The sequence below is a fragment of the Exophiala xenobiotica genome (genome assembly GCF_000835505.1).
Source record: "Exophiala xenobiotica strain CBS 118157 unplaced genomic scaffold supercont1.2, whole genome shotgun sequence".
NCBI classification, from domain to species: Eukaryota; Fungi; Ascomycota; class Eurotiomycetes; order Chaetothyriales; family Herpotrichiellaceae; genus Exophiala; species Exophiala xenobiotica.
In genome coordinates this window covers 1,821,375-1,837,125 of record NW_013562493.1, presented here as the reverse complement: position 1 = coordinate 1,837,125, position 15,751 = coordinate 1,821,375, and the positions used below count along the sequence as shown (strand labels likewise).

Here is a 15,751-nt window from a genome sequence, read left to right as displayed (position 1 = left end):
CTGCAGCAGCTGAGGAGTATTCCATGGACCCGGTCTTGAAAGTGTGCCTTCTCAGCCGGTAGCAATGGGCATAGGTCGCAACAAGCCTCGTATACATAGACTGGATCCCCTGGTGTAAAACTGCATATCAAGTGACATAGCCGTTGTAAGCCCATGTCACCTAGGTGCAGGTGGTTTCCCGGGTACTGCCTCTTTCGCGGTGCACCCGAGCGCGGCGATGCGCATCCGTCAGACTCGAAATCTCGCTCAACGCCGACTAAGGCCCTGATAGTACATAGGGCGCGCTGTCATATTGTGCCACCGAGCACTCATGTCTTCATGAGTTTGCATGTCGGCAAACAAAATTTGAGTGTACTAGTATCCCGCTTTGGAGAGGTTGTAGGCATCAGGTCCCAGAAACATTTGGCACAAACAAACCAGACCAACCATGATCCATTCGACGACGGTCCAGGATGCCCAGAGAGAGTGGCAAGGGGTGCCGGAGGTTGTCGCTAGTGGTTCAGCTTGGGACATTGGCTTTGCTCATGGCAGTCAGATCCCCAATCGCATCAGGACCGCCATTTCGAATTATGAGGAGCTCTTTCAAGAGACTGCCGACTGTGATTGGGCAGAATCTAAGAACCGTGCCTCGACTTATCTTCCATCCTTGGAACAGAATCATCCTGACTTGGTCGAGGAAATGCGTGGTATTGCTGAGGGTTCTGGTGTCGACTTCCAGGATGTTCTTGCGCTGAACCTGCGCAGTGAGATATCGTTGACAAATTACTCGGATGGATGCACGTCGATTGTCTCCCAGAACCCCACCACGTCAGAGGTGTTCCTGGCCCAGAATTGGGATTGGGTTGGCGAGGCGGGAAGGTCAACGGCTTTTTTCAACATCCGCAAGACAGGAAAACCCCGTATACGGATGCTGGGTGAAGCTGGCATTCTTGCCAAGTTCGGGATGAATGAAGCTGGCCTTGGTATTTGTATGAACGCGATCAGGTGCGGTACGGTGAATAAGAATGCACTCCCCGTGCATCTTGCGGTGAGACGTGTTTTGGAATGTCGATCCTTCGACGAGGCGTTCGCCGTGCTGGAGAAGAACCTTGTGGCTTCGTGTTGCAATTTCATGATCGCAGATCGGGATGGGAATTTTGCAACAATTGAATGTACCCCGAAAGGCCTGGCACCAATCCGCCCGCAACCTGGAAGCAGCACAACTTTCCATACAAATCACTTGTGGTCCCCAAATGTGCCTGATGGTATACGCGATCATCCTTCCAAGAACTCTTTCTCCAGGTTGGAAAGGATCAGAGAGCTAAGCAATGGTCAGGAAGCCGATATGGCCAAGATCCGAGCGTGGCTCGCAGACGAACAGGGCACGCCTGTCTCAATCTGTCGGTCAACACCACCTCTTGCCAAGGGCATGGAAAGAATGGAGACCCTGGCAACGGTGATTATGGACCTGCAAAAGCTGAAATTCGAAGCGTCCTTCGGCAAGCCCAGTCTATCCCCTCCTGTCCGTACCATCTTGCTGGACTAGAAGCCCAGCGGTCGCTGCCTCCTACTTGGGGATGGAGGCTGAAATAAATCGTAGGTCAATTACTGTTGCAAAGATGATTCCTCGAATTCATGGTGCGAGCATAGTAATCGCAGCCTCTTTTCAGGTTTGAATCATCTTCGAGCCTCATCTGGCGAACCCTCCCGGCGGATACGCTCCACTCTGCTGCCCGTACTGATATCCCTGCTGAGGCATATATTGCTGTTGCTGAAGCCCGCCCTGCGTCGGCACAGGACTCGCATAACTCTGCAACGGTGTCATCTGTATACTCGCTCCAATCACCGGCTTGCCTTCACCCGCAATCAACGGAACCGTATCATTCGCATATCCCGGCGAGCAGCTCGTGCTTCCATGCATAGGTTCCGCTCCCGCACCCGTGTACATCACCGGGCCATGCCCGTTCAATTTTTCAGGAAACTGCACTCTCTCAACAGCGACAGGCCTCCACCCCGTTCTCTCCCCCATCCGCACCTTCCTCGCCCCTGTTCCCGCCTTCCACCTGCTCGTACTCACCTGCGGCTCGCTCTCCCCAGCATACACAAACGAAGTGATTATCCGCCCTGGACTCGTGACGTTCAAGTATTTTCTTGTTTTGGACAGGGACGTTCGCCCAGAGAGGAGGTAGAGCAGGGTGAGGGTGCCGACCAACACTGAGACGAGCAGGGAAAAGTACGCGGGGATTCCGAAGAGATAGTTGTACTTGATGCGGTGGTTATAGATGCGCACGGGGACTCGTGCTGTTGCTTGTGCCGCTCCTGCGCTGGTTGTGGTGGATTGACGTTTGATCTTATTGTTTCCGTTAGCGGTAGTGCTATCCTCGCCTCCTGGGATATCATTCGATTCCTTAAGCCAGCTCTTTGTTCCCACCAATCCATTCGCGCTCAGATCAGTATAAATTAAATCGATAATCTTCGCAACCCCATTCGCAGACGACATGAGCTGTTGCCACTTCGTGAACATAGCGAATGACGTCTTGCCAGAGTAATCGCCTGTGCCGACGGTAGAGTCGCCGAGGTCGCCGCGGTAGATCGTCGACAAAGCGTCAGTGGGGAAGTCAAGGCCTGGCATGTTATCGGTCCCTATGCTTGAGAGACCGGAGAAAGCACCTGTGACGCCGGGAAGGTAGAGGTGAGGCGAAGTAATAACATCCAGCTCCTTTGAGGGTTGCACGTCAGATGATACGAGTCCCCAGATCGGTGGAGCAGAGTCGATGTCGAGGTCTTTGCGAGCGTTGTTGTTTTCGATTCCCCAATGTAATGAACTGCCTGAGTAATCTTCGATAGAGTCGACGTGCAATGATTTCAGGCCTTCTGTGCCGTTGTAACGCAGAGAGAAAGTCTTGATGCTGACTTTGACGGCGCTGGCGCAGGAATAGATTGCCATAGAGAGCTTTGTGCCGGGATCGTAAAACAGTGCTGTCTTACCGTTCTCGGTCCGTGGCGCGCCATAGACAAGGCCGCAGCCGACTGCTACGCTGCTCATGTTGGAGTTTGCCAAGTTCGAGCCGACGCACGCGTCCGCTACGTCGCTGAAATTGCTGTTGGAGATATCGAAGGGATTGGGATATGGTACCGGTGCTGTGGAGTTGTCTTCGAGGAAGGTGTCGTTGGTGTACTGGATGAGTGAGAACAGGTCGGCATAGGGGCCGATGCTCAGCTCGTCGATGTGTAGCAGGGAAGATTCAGGCATGAAAAAGGTCTTGCCGATTTCAGACTTTAGATAGCCGAAGCGATCAGGCTTCGGACGGGTGACGTTGAGATAGATCGCAGTGTAGACGTTGAAAGCCCATGCACCTAGGTAGGCTCGACCGTAGAGGTCAGGGTCGACCTGAGGGGCTGATGTGTCGAATGCTGGGAATTCCTGCGCAATATTCACGAATCCTCCTCGATCGGTCAGGACAGGTGACTTTGCGCCACCAACGAAAGTCCCATTCAAGCCAGACATGGTGAAGTCAATGGTCAGGTTTGTGTCGACGCACTGAGACACCGGTTCCATCACGAGTAGATCCTCTTCCCATGTCGCTCCGAGTGGGATGCCGGAAGGCAGGGTGTGATTCCTGAAAGCGATACCCTTGTCCGCTGTGTTGACGATAAGGCCCTCAACAGCTTCCACTGCATCATTCAGGACTAGGGTGTCCACCTGGCGGAAACTTCCGACGTTGTACAAGGTTCCGTTGTTGACATCGGGATCTTGCTGTTTGTTGACTACCCGATATTGGATGTCGAAGAAACTCGACACCGTCTGCATTTGCTCCTCCAGACCACTTTGAAATAAGTCGATCTTCTCTTGTGGGATCCTGCTGTCATAGCCAAATGGAAAGTCCGATGACATGTAATCGCCTTCTGGTTTTACTTCGACAGTGTTGGAGCCAGGACAGGCCGCGAAGCTTGGAATACCACATTGGCGATTGAAGCCCAATTTGTCTCGGGGAGGGGTACCGTAGCCCAAAGGGCCGCTGTCGGCAAGGTAGGGAAATGAGACGTCCTGAAGAGTTTCATTTGGCTCGATGGCGTCAAACAAGCCCAAAGGAGTGATGATGGAAGCTAAAGAGGTCAAAAGCATGGTAATTGATGCAAGTCGAAGCAACCATCTGACTGGCAGATGCACATTGGTAGAGACTGAGGTGTCAGCCCTGAGTATCGGGGCCCAGTATGAGCTGTGCAAGGTCGCGCCGACAGACGACCATGACACCGCTGACATGTCATCCTTGAGGACTCCAACAAGTAATAGAGCCAGGGCCGTGGGAAAGAAGAGCTGAAGGGCGGTGATCAAGGCCTGGATGATACCAGAGACCTGACCAAGGCTGAGTGGGAGCATTTTCGGGGAAGGCAATGGGACGATCAGGCTTTGAACGAGTGGACAAGGCTCATCAAGAGTGTGCAATTATCTCGCGAAATGGTTGTCTGTCTTTGGGTGCTGCACCCACCTTTATCATTCAGGCACATCCCCCATTCATAAGATTTGAGCTTCGAAACCTGCACACGCCCGCCGGGTAAGGGGTGAGTTCTGTTTTCTCGTATCCGGATTCTCAATACGCCTGGCAGCGGAAAAGAAAGGGGGTTTGGAGCTCGTCCGCACCGGCATTGATTGGATAGAGTTTGATTAAGGCTGAGCCTCGTGCAGTCATAATCGACCTAGTGCTTGGGGTCAAAATTCTGTGTCGCTTGGTATGAACCCCAAAAACCACCCTAAGCTTGCAGCCAATGCTTTTCTGGCAGTGATTGTCGTCTGAAGAGTTCGCTTTGACGCGCTAACTTGTGTTATTCCAGCTGTGAAGACTCACAAGGCAGACCAAGGTTGAGGATGGCCATGCTTGACCGGGATGGGCATGTAGCCTCAGATCCTGGTGCTGCTGAGAGAGGACCAGGAGTATGAGTGTGTCGGCCATTCATGGGGCATGAGACGAGAAGTGTTTCTCGCGTCCAGATCTTCGTCAAAGTCGCTGAATCAAGAACCATGAAGATACATACTATTATGTAGAAGGTGCGGAGAGGCAACAGCTACGCTAAAAGGGCTCTTGGCGTCACGTGTGCCAAGAGCTACTACACTGATTCATCACAGCCTCGCATCCGTCAAGGCCATTCTGCTCTGACCCTCACCTGGTATTAGTAGCACATAAACGATGAAATCGAACCACTTTTCCATCGGGAACAAGTTATGAGCGCAGACTCGGTGCGCATCGCCTTGTACTTGTAATTTCCGCTGCTGTTCAATTGCTGCGCCATACGGCGCTAAGACATAAAAAGCATGCATGTTGATCAACGGGTTGGGGACGGGGAGGGGGCGGTCAGACCCTGTGCATGCCCAGTCGAGGTTGCATGAACAATGGCCAACAGCATCTTAGAACCACAAAATTGCGGAGCTGAAGGTCCACAGAGTCGGGGCAAGTGGTAGAGGCTCACAGCAATACTCCGATGCAGCCGAACTGCGATCGCTTGCGGAGAAATTGCGAGAGATTGTGAGGCACAACCCCACACAGAGAAACAGCAAGAAACGAGGCAACAGTATGAGACTAAGAAACTTTTGGAAGCGCAGCGTGCTACTACTAGAAGAAAACTGCAGTTAGCCTCAGGGAGAATCTGCTATTCCCTGAGGGCACAAGGGTTGTATAAACAGGTACTATATCCTCGTCATCAACTTCCACTGATTGCCTCATTGTGTTGAAACAGGTGACAGGAATACCTAATGTCGCTCGCTGCTTGTACCCGTCCCACTTTCGGCTTTCCCCATATACCTGGCGCATCTCTGGTGTCGTTGACTGCCAATGTTGTCAATGAACCTGGCGGCACTGTTATTTCTCAAGGAGTCTATTCTAATCACCTGTCTGTCACCAGCCGAAGTGGATCCTTGCCACGACAGATTCATGACAGTTGCGCCCTCTTTCGTGACTCTAGCTTTATATACCGTAGCATTTGCATTTCCAGCGGCCAGAGAGATGAGATGTCCAGTAGCATCGCAGTCGATTTCCTTACCAACAACAGTGTTGGCATCTGGCACAGATCAGCTGATTGTCCCTAACGGTACTGTGCACTACTATGAACGTGTCTCGAAGCGGGATCATGCGATCGGGATCCTGACATCAGATTATTACCGCTTTTTCCAAGCTCCAGGGGTTGAACACTGTGGGCGCGGTCCCGGACCCTTCCCGAGCACGATACTGGGATCGCTCGTTCAATGGGTCGACGAGGGCAAGGCTCCAGAAAGCCAGCCAGCGGAGAGTCTGCCGGATTTGATGGGACTGACATGGAAGAGGCCTCTGTGTCTGTACCCAAAGAAGCAGGTCTGGACTGGGCAGGGTGACCCTCGACAGAGCGCTGGCTGGACTTGTCAATAGCACTCGTCGCGAAACGTGATGGCCCGCGCTGAGGACTGTGAGAAAGGGGGAACTGTCAAGCATCTTCAGCGGTTGATGCAAAACAAAAGCAAACCTCCTGCCACGCCAGAGGAATGACAAGGCCGAGATCGAGGCCAGCGATGACAAGAGGCTTGAGTTCGGTTCGACAGACGACTCCAGAGGAGTGACGCCTGTATCAGCGGTTATGGCTGACTAGATCTGTCCCGACGACTTATCAGTATATACTTTGGTGACATTTCACCCCAGAAAGAATGACAAGTAACGTCATCGTCTAGCTGAGTGAGGTGGTTCTCCGTAGATATTCTAATCCCTCCCACACGAACCCGCGCCGATACAAGTCGTCCCGTTGCTGCTCCTGCACTTCCAGGCAGCACTGCCGGCGACTCTGCTCAAAAAGCCAATTGCACTACCAGGAGACTAGCTCTACGCAACCTGCTGGGGAGTGGCTAGGTATGGGAAAATCACCGAGGATAAGGCATGGATGGACCAGCAGCCGTTCAGTCGGCCAGTATTCTTGAGTTGTCAGTCACCAACTTAATGATTATATCGTAATTTGTACTATACTATCCCGCCGTCGTCTAAGCTTTCCTATAAATGAAGCTTGTTAATTCTAGATTATCGTCTATAGACGAACTCGCATCACTGCGATCTCGTGAAGAGGATAATTAAACACGTGACTGTGCCGTCAATTTACCTTCTCTTCCTGCCAAGCATCTGCAACTACAATGTGCAGAAGCTCTAGCAGATCACTTGCTGCATTGCGGACTTCCTCAGGTTCTAAGCAGCCATAAGCCAGGGTAAGCTCTAGCCTAGCTGCTCGTATTTTCCCACTATTCAACTGCGGCTGGGGTCTTTCAGGCTCTCTCTCTTCTCAGGCGCCCGCAGAGATGGCCGCACCCGCGATCAGGCCCTCCTGTAAGAACAATTTCTCGTGACGGCCAATGTATGTAGCTAACAGTCATACTAGCAGCCTGTCTGCGGTACCTTCGATCGCAAAGCATGATGATCAGCTCGCCTATACTATCCTCAACTCGGTCGAGTCTGAAGCAAAATCTCCCACTCACATCCTGCACGTATCGAAGCCCGTCAACATGCATCCGATCTTTCTCGTCGATGCCAGCCCGGCAAGATTGGCTGCAACCGGTCCGACCGGAGAAGAGGAAGTCAATGGTGGGAAGACCACGGATGCCTACGGGAGGATCAATACGCGGAACTACTATCGTGTGGGGAGACTATGGCCTACGAATGAAAGACCACGATCGACGAGTATCCGCGAAACAGCTGCGAACGGGCGAACAGACTATCCATCAAAGGCTGCGAGGCGAGCGTTACAAACTATACAAAAGAGTCAGCGCGAACATTGGCGTCTACACGAAAGGCAGTGATGTGCGTATGGGTAAAGGAAAGGGTAAATTCGACTATTGGGCAGCTCGGATACCCGTCAGCAGAATCATCTTCGAGCTCAAGGGAGACATTCACGAAGCGGTGGTAAGAGATGCGTTCAGGTTGGCTGGTAACAAGCTGCCCGGCATGTACGAGTTTGTCAAGAAAGGCGATCCCCCTGTAGTTGGTATTACGAAGCTGGGGAACGGGGTGACGCTGGAATCGCTGAAGGAGGCTAAGAGGCCGGTGGAACCAAAGGACAAAGTGCCTGGACAACCTGTTGCGCCTCCAATGATGGACGTGCCTCCGCAATCAGTCGCTACCGACATGGACAAGCCACCAACGACTGTGCACGTTTCTCCCTGAGGTGTTGTATTGATACAATATCTCTTGCGAACCGACTGCTGCACCCTTACGCTCCAACCTCTGTGTTTTCGTGATCTGATCCTGGACCGTATCCTTGCTTAGGACGCGCATCGTCTTGGTGTCCGGTCTGATCTGGAACACCTCCATATCCACCTTCTTGGCCTGCGGATCCAGACGAAGTGGTCGTCTTGCCTCCCATACCAGATTCTGAGATGTTCTGGCCATATCTGATATTTTCTGCAGTCTGCTGTCCACGATCTGCTGAGGTGGAGGCTTCTTCGGACGTGTTCGAACCAGCTGGACAAAGGTCAGAGCAGGACAACGAGGGCTTGAGAGAATTTACATACAGCCCAATTGCCCTCTTTGTTTAGAGGATGGGAGTGTCTCTGTCTTGATTGACTCGTATCTGCGCAATCGAGTCAGTCGTTGTCCGGCACAAGGAGAGATGCACAAGGAGAGATCCGGGGCCAGATCATAGCATACTGAGGTGTTTCGCCTCCAGGCGCTGTATCCATAGTCTTGTCGTCGGAATTTGAGTCGCTCATCTTGTAATTTTTGAAGCTATCGTACCAATCGCAGGTCAGTACGGTGTCTATGGTTTGGCTGATTGTGTGGAAGAGGTCCATCTAAATGAAAAAAGCTACATCCTACCTATGCCTGGGGGGAGGAGTATGAAGTCTGTTGAGCTGCGGGTGAGAAGCGTTGCAACTCCACCGTCGAATCTGCTGTTTACGTCACAAACACACCTAGGTATGTCACGTGTCTGCCCTGGAGCCGACCAATCGTGACGGCAAGGACGAGAGCGAAGAGGGAGGTGGCTTCAAGGCAACATCTTGTCCGCCTCATTCTCTCTGCAAATCAACGACAATGGACGACAATATTTGAACCGGTGGAGGTCAGAACAGGGTTCTGGTTGCGATAACCACTTGCGTGATATCGTACGGACGCGCTGCCATCCCGGCGCCGAGGTTGATGCACGCGGACGGTGTTGAAGACCAAAGCCTCTGAACTCTAGAACATCCTATGCAGCCTGCTGTGATGCCCGGTCGAAAATGACCACGCGATCTGAAAACGGTCAGCATTCTTACGACTCCCTGCAGTTGGCAAACACATCGACAAACGCCTTGGCTGTGGCTGTTGCAGGTAGGAGGATGACAAACGCTTGATGTTTTCAGTGAGATCTTCTTCGCACAGGTCTCACACCGGCATTTTGGTTGCTTTCCGGTCATGGAAGTCTGATGCTCATTCATGTTCTCCAGGCTCAGCTCGTCGGGAAAGGACGCCGATTAGGTCTACAGCCTGCGGTCTGCGGTCTGCGGTCTACGGAGTTTGCCTACTCGCAAAAGCTTCAAAGGCCAGAGTGGCGAGACTGACAGGGTGATAATGGGAGTCGTTACCGGATTCCATTGAGCTTCAGCGAGGGTGTACAACTTGCTAAAGTAAAGGAAGCCTTGACCTTTCGAAGATACCGATCAGGCCAGGACTCTCGAAACATTGGCTGCAAAGACGCAACGAGGAAATCCGACATCGGCTATTTCATCGGAATTTTCGTCTGGGCACCTCCAAAGGGCTTCCAGCGAGCGCACCAGCGTGGGAAGCAAGAACAAGGACGATAGTTGATTGCACAGAGGCTCTCTAGGCCGGTACTACTTCCATCAGATAAGATGATACTTGTCTCGATCATTCGTAAAGAGAAATCAGACCACGATCGACCAACCAACCATTCTCACGCATTGAGGTGTGGATGGAACCTCTCAAGCGAGTCCAGAACCCGAGGACGGGAGACGAGATCATCAGATAAAAGACCGAAATCGTCTGCCCATATGCAGGAAGAAGTCAGGCGAGGATCAACGCAGTCTGTAGAGGTGGGTGGGTGGGTCGTAAAAAACCACTCTAGTCAGCAGCTCCTCGGACTTGGGAATCGCGGGAGAGAGAGTCCTCCACCTTCCAAGTTGCTCCGCTCTGCTCGTGGCAGGGAGGGTCGTCCGCATCCCGGTCAGGGTCTCGGTAGCTTATGCTGCTAAGACGCCGGGCCACAACCAAGAGGGGGCAGTGAAATGCTTGGTCGTGAGCTTCAAGCAACCTACTGGATTCCCGGCAAATGTGGTGTGAGACTGGTTTTTGAGATGGTTTCAGGCTCAAGCGAGAAACGTCGTATTTTCCTGGGCAGGCAAGGCTCTCCAAAGACATTCTCATCGAGCATGGGGGCTTTGGGTTCATAGGCATCAGACCTAGCGATGTCGGAGGATGATGATACGGCTGTCCGAGTTGGTAAGAATCACGCTCCGACGGCCGTTTCCCTGCCGACGCTTGGAATTTGAGTATGGACCGAGTGACTGCCTTTAAGTTATGCATTTTGCAAAGATAACATACTAGCACTACGAATGGCGGAAAGAGTGCTCGTGATCTGAGCACTTCTTGAACAATCCTGAAACAGATTCTCTGGTTCACAAATCGTCTGCTTCAAACGAAACAACATTCAACATCGAGCAGACGGTTGACTGATGTAAGGGATGTCCCTCCGCAGTCTAATTTGCAGTCAGAGGTCCCTCAACGCCATGGCTGAAAGTATCGGCCTGCACTTTGCTTATGATATCGGTAGCATCCTGCTTGGGAGTGGTGAGCTTGCGGTTGGCATAGCTTTTGAAACCTGGAATCTTGGACAGGAATCTCAGGAAAGACTTCTGAAGAGGAAGGGCGCCTGTGCGTTCTTCGTACAGCATGCAAGAGATGCAAACCATGATGAAGAGCCAGTAGATGTTGTAGGAGATGACGGAGCCGTATGTCGCAGTGTTTTGCCAGCCGAGGATTGCGTTGAATACATCCCATCCATGGTCGCGTTGCGGACTGCAGCAATTGACATGCCAGACGGTCTGGTCAATGTTGTATGAGCCAGGACCATCACCAGACTCGGCAACGTCACCACCGACGATCTGTGCGAATTTGTAGAATTGCAAGCTCCAGATTGACTTGGAGAACATGCCTGCCGCGATGAGGTAGAGGACGCAGGTGGAAGCGATCAAGAAATACTGGATGGTCATGTAGTTGCCTCCACGGTAGATGAGGTAGCCAACAAGCAGACCAGCCAGGATGCCAGTAATGACGGGAATGGGAAAGGCGGTTGCAGGGAGACCAAGAGAGACACCACCAACAAAGACAACCGCCTCGAGACCCTCTCGCAGAGTGGTGACGAAGGGCAGAAGAAACATGGCGTACCGGCGGGTCCATTCACCGAGCCTCGAGGCAGCATCGCGGTGTTGGCTCTTTGCGACAAGGGCCTGTGCAATCTTGACCCTCCACTTCTCCTTTGTCTTGTTGATGCGGAGGATGGCCAAACCCATGACGGTGATGATGATGCTGGCAATAAGGTAGAAGATGCCTTCCCAAAGGTCTTCAGACTGGGACCAGAGATCGTGGCCCAAACCATAAAAGACGCCGATGAAGGCGCCTCCAATGATCAGGGCTATACCAATGCCGCCTAATGAACCCGTCCATACTTGACGTTTCAGCCGTTTGTAGATGGCAGGGTCCTGGTCTGGTTGACCCAGGCTCTGCTTGAGGAAAGAAAGCAGCACCGAGACGATGATGACTGCTTCGAGACATTCCCGAAAGATTATGAAGAAGATTTGGACACCGAAGACGTTGGTCATGGTGGGTGGTGATGGTGATGAATCTGATCAGATAAGATCGGAAGAAGTGTCTGAAGCTCAAGGGCCAAAGAGTCCGAAAGGAAAGGGTTTTATGCAACCCAACCAAGCAATTTGAGAACGGAGGAGATTGTGGGAAACGCTTGGGAAGAGCCAAAAAAGCGCCTCAGAATCAATACTATAACAGGAGTCCTGAAGGAGCAGGGATAGCTCGGAGTGACTGTACAGTACCCGAGTAGTACGAGTATAATTTACAGCACAGAATCACAGATGGTCGAGCGGATGGCCGACATTCGGAAGCGACAGGAACATGAGGGACCCATTCGGTGCACGGGTGTGACTGGCTTGAATGGAGATGCCGTTGGTTCCTACCAGCGCTTCTAGTGATGACAGCGATTCATCATCTGATAACGTGAAACGATAAGATAATCGGCAACAGCGGCAGTGACACATTACCGCATGAATACGAGCTGGATGCAGGGTTGGTGGGACAGCCATTCACCTACCGGGCACGTACTGGGAACCTACTGGGGGGACTATTCGCTGGCAGAAGGGGGACAGCAGGGGGAGCGTGGGGACAGTGTCTTGAAGCGAGCATCAGATAACTTTGATGTCACGTCTAGCCTTCAAGCCATTGAGCCATAGCAGCTAATCACCAGGTGCTAATCAATCTAATCGCTCCATCAACTACTCCTCCTTATCAGATGTGATTGGTAGACGAGCTGTTTCCCGTCCGACACCTGCAGTGAGCTACCTGATCCACTGGTGGGAACTTCCCACGGGTGAAAATTTCAGAACAGACAGAAATTGGCGAGAGCCCGTGTGTGCCCGTGCCAGGACATCAACGGACATCCACCCTCTGCCTCACGAGTAGCTGCTGGCTGGCTGCCAAAAGGAAGCAACGAAGATAGTTCGCATGGTTCGCATGGTTCTTCCTCATGGAGGGGTCCATCATCCATCATGGGTCTGAGGGAAATCCTTGCCGGCATGGGGCTGCCCAAGCTTGTCCGCTGGGTGTCCGCCTGGTCCTCGTTCCAGCCCTAGATGGTGGAACGACTACGGTCCCGACTCCCTTGTGTTGCCCTTCAACATGCGGGTAGAAAAACGGTCCCCATCCCCTCCGCTAGGTTCTTGATGGCCGGTTATGCTCTATGCTCACTGACGACCTCGATTGAAGCCTTGGCAAGCTTCTGCTAAGCTTACCTAGTATTCTTCAGCAGCAAGGTCGGTCCAGGTGAACGTGCTCATCATCTCAGTAGTAGTACTCCAACCATGGCGAAACCAAGAACAGCGCAACATGCGCTGTTCTTTACACTGCTGTTGTTGCTTCTCTCAGGATGGACGGCCGCCAAAACCGTCACATATGACTTCAATGTCAGCTGGGTGAACGCCAATCCAGATGGACTGGCCGAACGCAAAGTTATCGGCATCAACGGACAATGGCCGCTGCCCGTCATCGAAGTCGACAAGGGCGATCGCTTGGTGGTCAACATGTACAATGGCCTCGGCGACAAAAATGCCAGCATTCACTTTCACGGCATGTTCCAGACCGACACCAGCAACATGGATGGCCCTTCGATGGTCACTCAATGCCCAGTTCCTCCGGGCTATAGCTTCACCTACAATTTCACCGTCAACCAGAACGGCACTTACTGGTATCACTGCCACACCGAGTTCTGCTATCCAGACGGCTATCGTCAAGCATTGATTGTGCATGACAGCGAAGCATACTTCAACGACCAGTACGACGAGGAGTTTACCATCACAATCAGTGACTGGTATCACGATATTGTCGAAGACATCCGGTTTTTGTCGCTCTACAACCCTACCGGTGCCGAACCCGTGCCCAACTCCTTCCTGTTCAATGATACTCAAAACTCCAGCCTTGCAGTCAAGCCCGACACGACATATCTGATACGATTGATCAACATTGGAGCCTTTGTGGGGCAGTTCTTCTATATCGAGGACCACACCTTCAAGATCGTCGAGATTGACGGTGTCTACACCGAACCCACAGAGGCCGAGACTTTGTACATTTCCGTCGCCCAGAGGTACTCCATCCTCCTCACCACCAAGAACTCCACCGACAAGAACTACCCAATTGTCACTGTGGCCGACTCCGACCTCCTGGATGTCATTTCTCCAGACCTCCAGCTCAACAACACCAACTGGCTTGAATACGATGCCGACGCCGCCCATCCACAGGCCGTTATGCGCGTCGATGCCTCTTCCGAAATCTTCCCCTTCGACGACATCACGTTAGTTCCACACGACCATATGGAACTCCTGCCCGAACCGGACCACGAGATCAACGTCACTGTCATCATGAACAATTTGCGCAACGGTTTCGGCTATGCATTCCTGGACGACATCAGTTATACACCGCCCAAAGTCCCCACCCTCTACACTGTCATGTCCGCCGGAAAACTAGCCACCAACGAGGCTGTCTACGGCGAATTCACGCACCCGATGGTCCTCAAGCAAAACGAGGTCGTCCAACTCGTCCTGAACAACAACGACGGCGGCGCCCACCCTTTCCATCTCCACGGACACAATTTCCAAGTCATCGACCGCGCCCCTGCTTACGGCGAACACTTTTACGACTATGTCGACATCGACCCGGTGCCCTACGATCCTTCCAACCACTCCGCCTTCCCAGCCATGCCGGCTCGCCGAGATACATTTGTCGTCCCACCCAATGGGTACTATGTCATCCGCTTCGTCGCCGACAACCCCGGCGTCTGGATGTTCCACTGCCACATCGACTGGCACTTGGCGCAAGGTCTTGCCATGGTCTTGATCGAGGCGCCCGAGGTGATCCAGCAGACCCACAAGATCCCGCAGCAACATTACGACGTCTGTCGCGCGGCTGGCATGCCGATCGAGGGCAATGCAGCAGCGAACACGGAAGATTACCTGGACCTGTCGGGCCAGAACAAGCAGGAGCCATCCTTACCGGGCGGGTTCACTGCTCGTGGTATCGTGGCATTGGTGTTCTCGTGCATCAGTGCCGTGCTCGGTATGGCGTTCATCACCGTCTACGGTCTTTCGGAGCCTAAGGTGCTGCAAAAGGACTCGCAGTCTGATGATGCGGATGAAGTCACGCATCAGAGTGTGCCTGCTGGTGGTGCCGAGCCGAAAATAGTCGTCGCCCAGCGGTAGATATGTAATGGGCCCATGATTTGTATGTTTAGATGTTTCGTTCGCAGCAAGTTGAGTTCGGATTTGTACACTGCCGTTGAAGCTGGTTCCAGATTGAAGACCGCCTTGGTCAAGGCTTATGCTCGCCGTATTTACAGTCTTCTGCAATCAGCTAGCACTCTACCCTAGCGGACCTAGTTGACTGTCCGCTTCTGATCTTCTTCGGGAGGACGACGACAACCACCACCACCACCACCACGACATGATGCCACGTGATACGGAGAAGTCATGGCGTTCAAACGGAAGGTTCTCCGGGGCCTCCAACCTCGGAATCTTCCGTCGTACAGTAGTTGAATCTTCTCTACACACCTTCACATACGACGATGTTCTTCTTTGAGTTCGATATTGTTGCTCCGTGCTTATCCTGTCCAACCGCTTTACCAAAAGTCCCCCGGGATCGCACTTCGCATGACTCAGGCCGTTCTCCTTGTCAAACGACAAGATGCTCACAAGCTGCGAGATATCTTGGTCAGCGGCTGTACGAGCTGAATGGCAAAGTGGCTCACAATAAGCAGTGATCCTTCTGCCCTGGATCTTGCCCTGGCCGCCGTGGGTGCAGAAGAACAACAATTCAATTTGTTGTCCGTATTGGCCTCCGTAGCATTCAAGGCGGCCAACCCTGCTCCAATATGTGTCGTGCCTTACGCATTCCCCGAACACATGTCACGAGGCGCGGCTGCGGTGTCATATAGCAGCCTACACGTGGTGAGCGCTCAATCTAAAGACAGGTCCTTCGGGGATCTCGCAGTGTTCCCT

The 15,751-nt window shown here is 52.6% G+C and overlaps 6 protein-coding genes across 8 annotated transcripts; 3 read left to right on the top strand and 3 right to left on the bottom strand.

Annotated features, from left to right (window-relative positions):
• Positions 1-427: 427 nt before the first annotated feature.
• On the top strand, positions 428-1,525 carry PV05_02877 (uncharacterized protein; the record flags this gene model as incomplete). Its single annotated transcript, XM_013463482.1, has 1 exon — positions 428-1,525. The coding sequence occupies one exon, from the start codon at positions 428-430 to the stop codon at positions 1,523-1,525; it is 1,098 nt and encodes a 365-aa protein (XP_013318936.1).
• PV05_02876 (uncharacterized protein) lies at positions 1,091-4,496 on the bottom strand. The gene has a single exon (XM_013463481.1). The coding sequence runs from the start codon at positions 4,358-4,360 to the stop codon at positions 1,670-1,672; it is 2,691 nt and encodes an 896-aa protein (XP_013318935.1). The 5' UTR covers positions 4,361-4,496; the 3' UTR covers positions 1,091-1,669.
• A 2,638-nt stretch (positions 4,497-7,134) lies between these two features.
• PV05_02875 (ribosomal protein L16) lies at positions 7,135-8,820 on the top strand. The gene is made up of 2 exons (XM_013463480.1): positions 7,135-7,313; positions 7,366-8,820. Exons 1-2 carry the CDS (start codon positions 7,286-7,288, stop codon positions 8,145-8,147), a joined length of 810 nt encoding a protein of 269 aa, XP_013318934.1. The 5' UTR covers positions 7,135-7,285; the 3' UTR covers positions 8,148-8,820.
• On the bottom strand, positions 7,860-9,779 carry PV05_02874. Of its 3 annotated transcripts, XM_013463478.1 has the most exons (5): positions 9,308-9,779; positions 8,799-9,212; positions 8,631-8,708; positions 8,495-8,553; positions 7,860-8,444 (listed from the first exon to the last, which is right to left on the bottom strand). In XM_013463478.1, exons 3-5 carry the CDS (start codon positions 8,690-8,692, stop codon positions 8,194-8,196), a joined length of 372 nt encoding a protein of 123 aa, XP_013318932.1. In that variant the 5' UTR covers positions 8,693-8,708; positions 8,799-9,212; positions 9,308-9,779; the 3' UTR covers positions 7,860-8,193. The 3 variants fall into 3 exon arrangements, with proteins under 3 accessions (XP_013318932.1, XP_013318931.1, XP_013318933.1); XM_013463477.1 differs by having other exon boundaries at positions 8,631-9,212; XM_013463479.1 differs by having other exon boundaries at positions 8,631-9,779.
• A 6-nt stretch (positions 9,780-9,785) lies between these two features.
• On the bottom strand, positions 9,786-12,030 carry PV05_02873 (uncharacterized protein). Its single transcript, XM_013463476.1, has one exon. It carries the CDS (start codon positions 11,795-11,797, stop codon positions 10,676-10,678), a length of 1,122 nt encoding a protein of 373 aa, XP_013318930.1. The 5' UTR covers positions 11,798-12,030; the 3' UTR covers positions 9,786-10,675.
• Positions 12,031-12,813: 783 nt separating this feature from the next.
• On the top strand, positions 12,814-15,328 carry PV05_02872 (uncharacterized protein). Its single transcript, XM_013463475.1, has one exon. It carries the CDS (start codon positions 13,067-13,069, stop codon positions 14,954-14,956), a length of 1,890 nt encoding a protein of 629 aa, XP_013318929.1. The 5' UTR covers positions 12,814-13,066; the 3' UTR covers positions 14,957-15,328.
• The last annotated feature ends 423 nt before the right edge of the window (positions 15,329-15,751 follow it).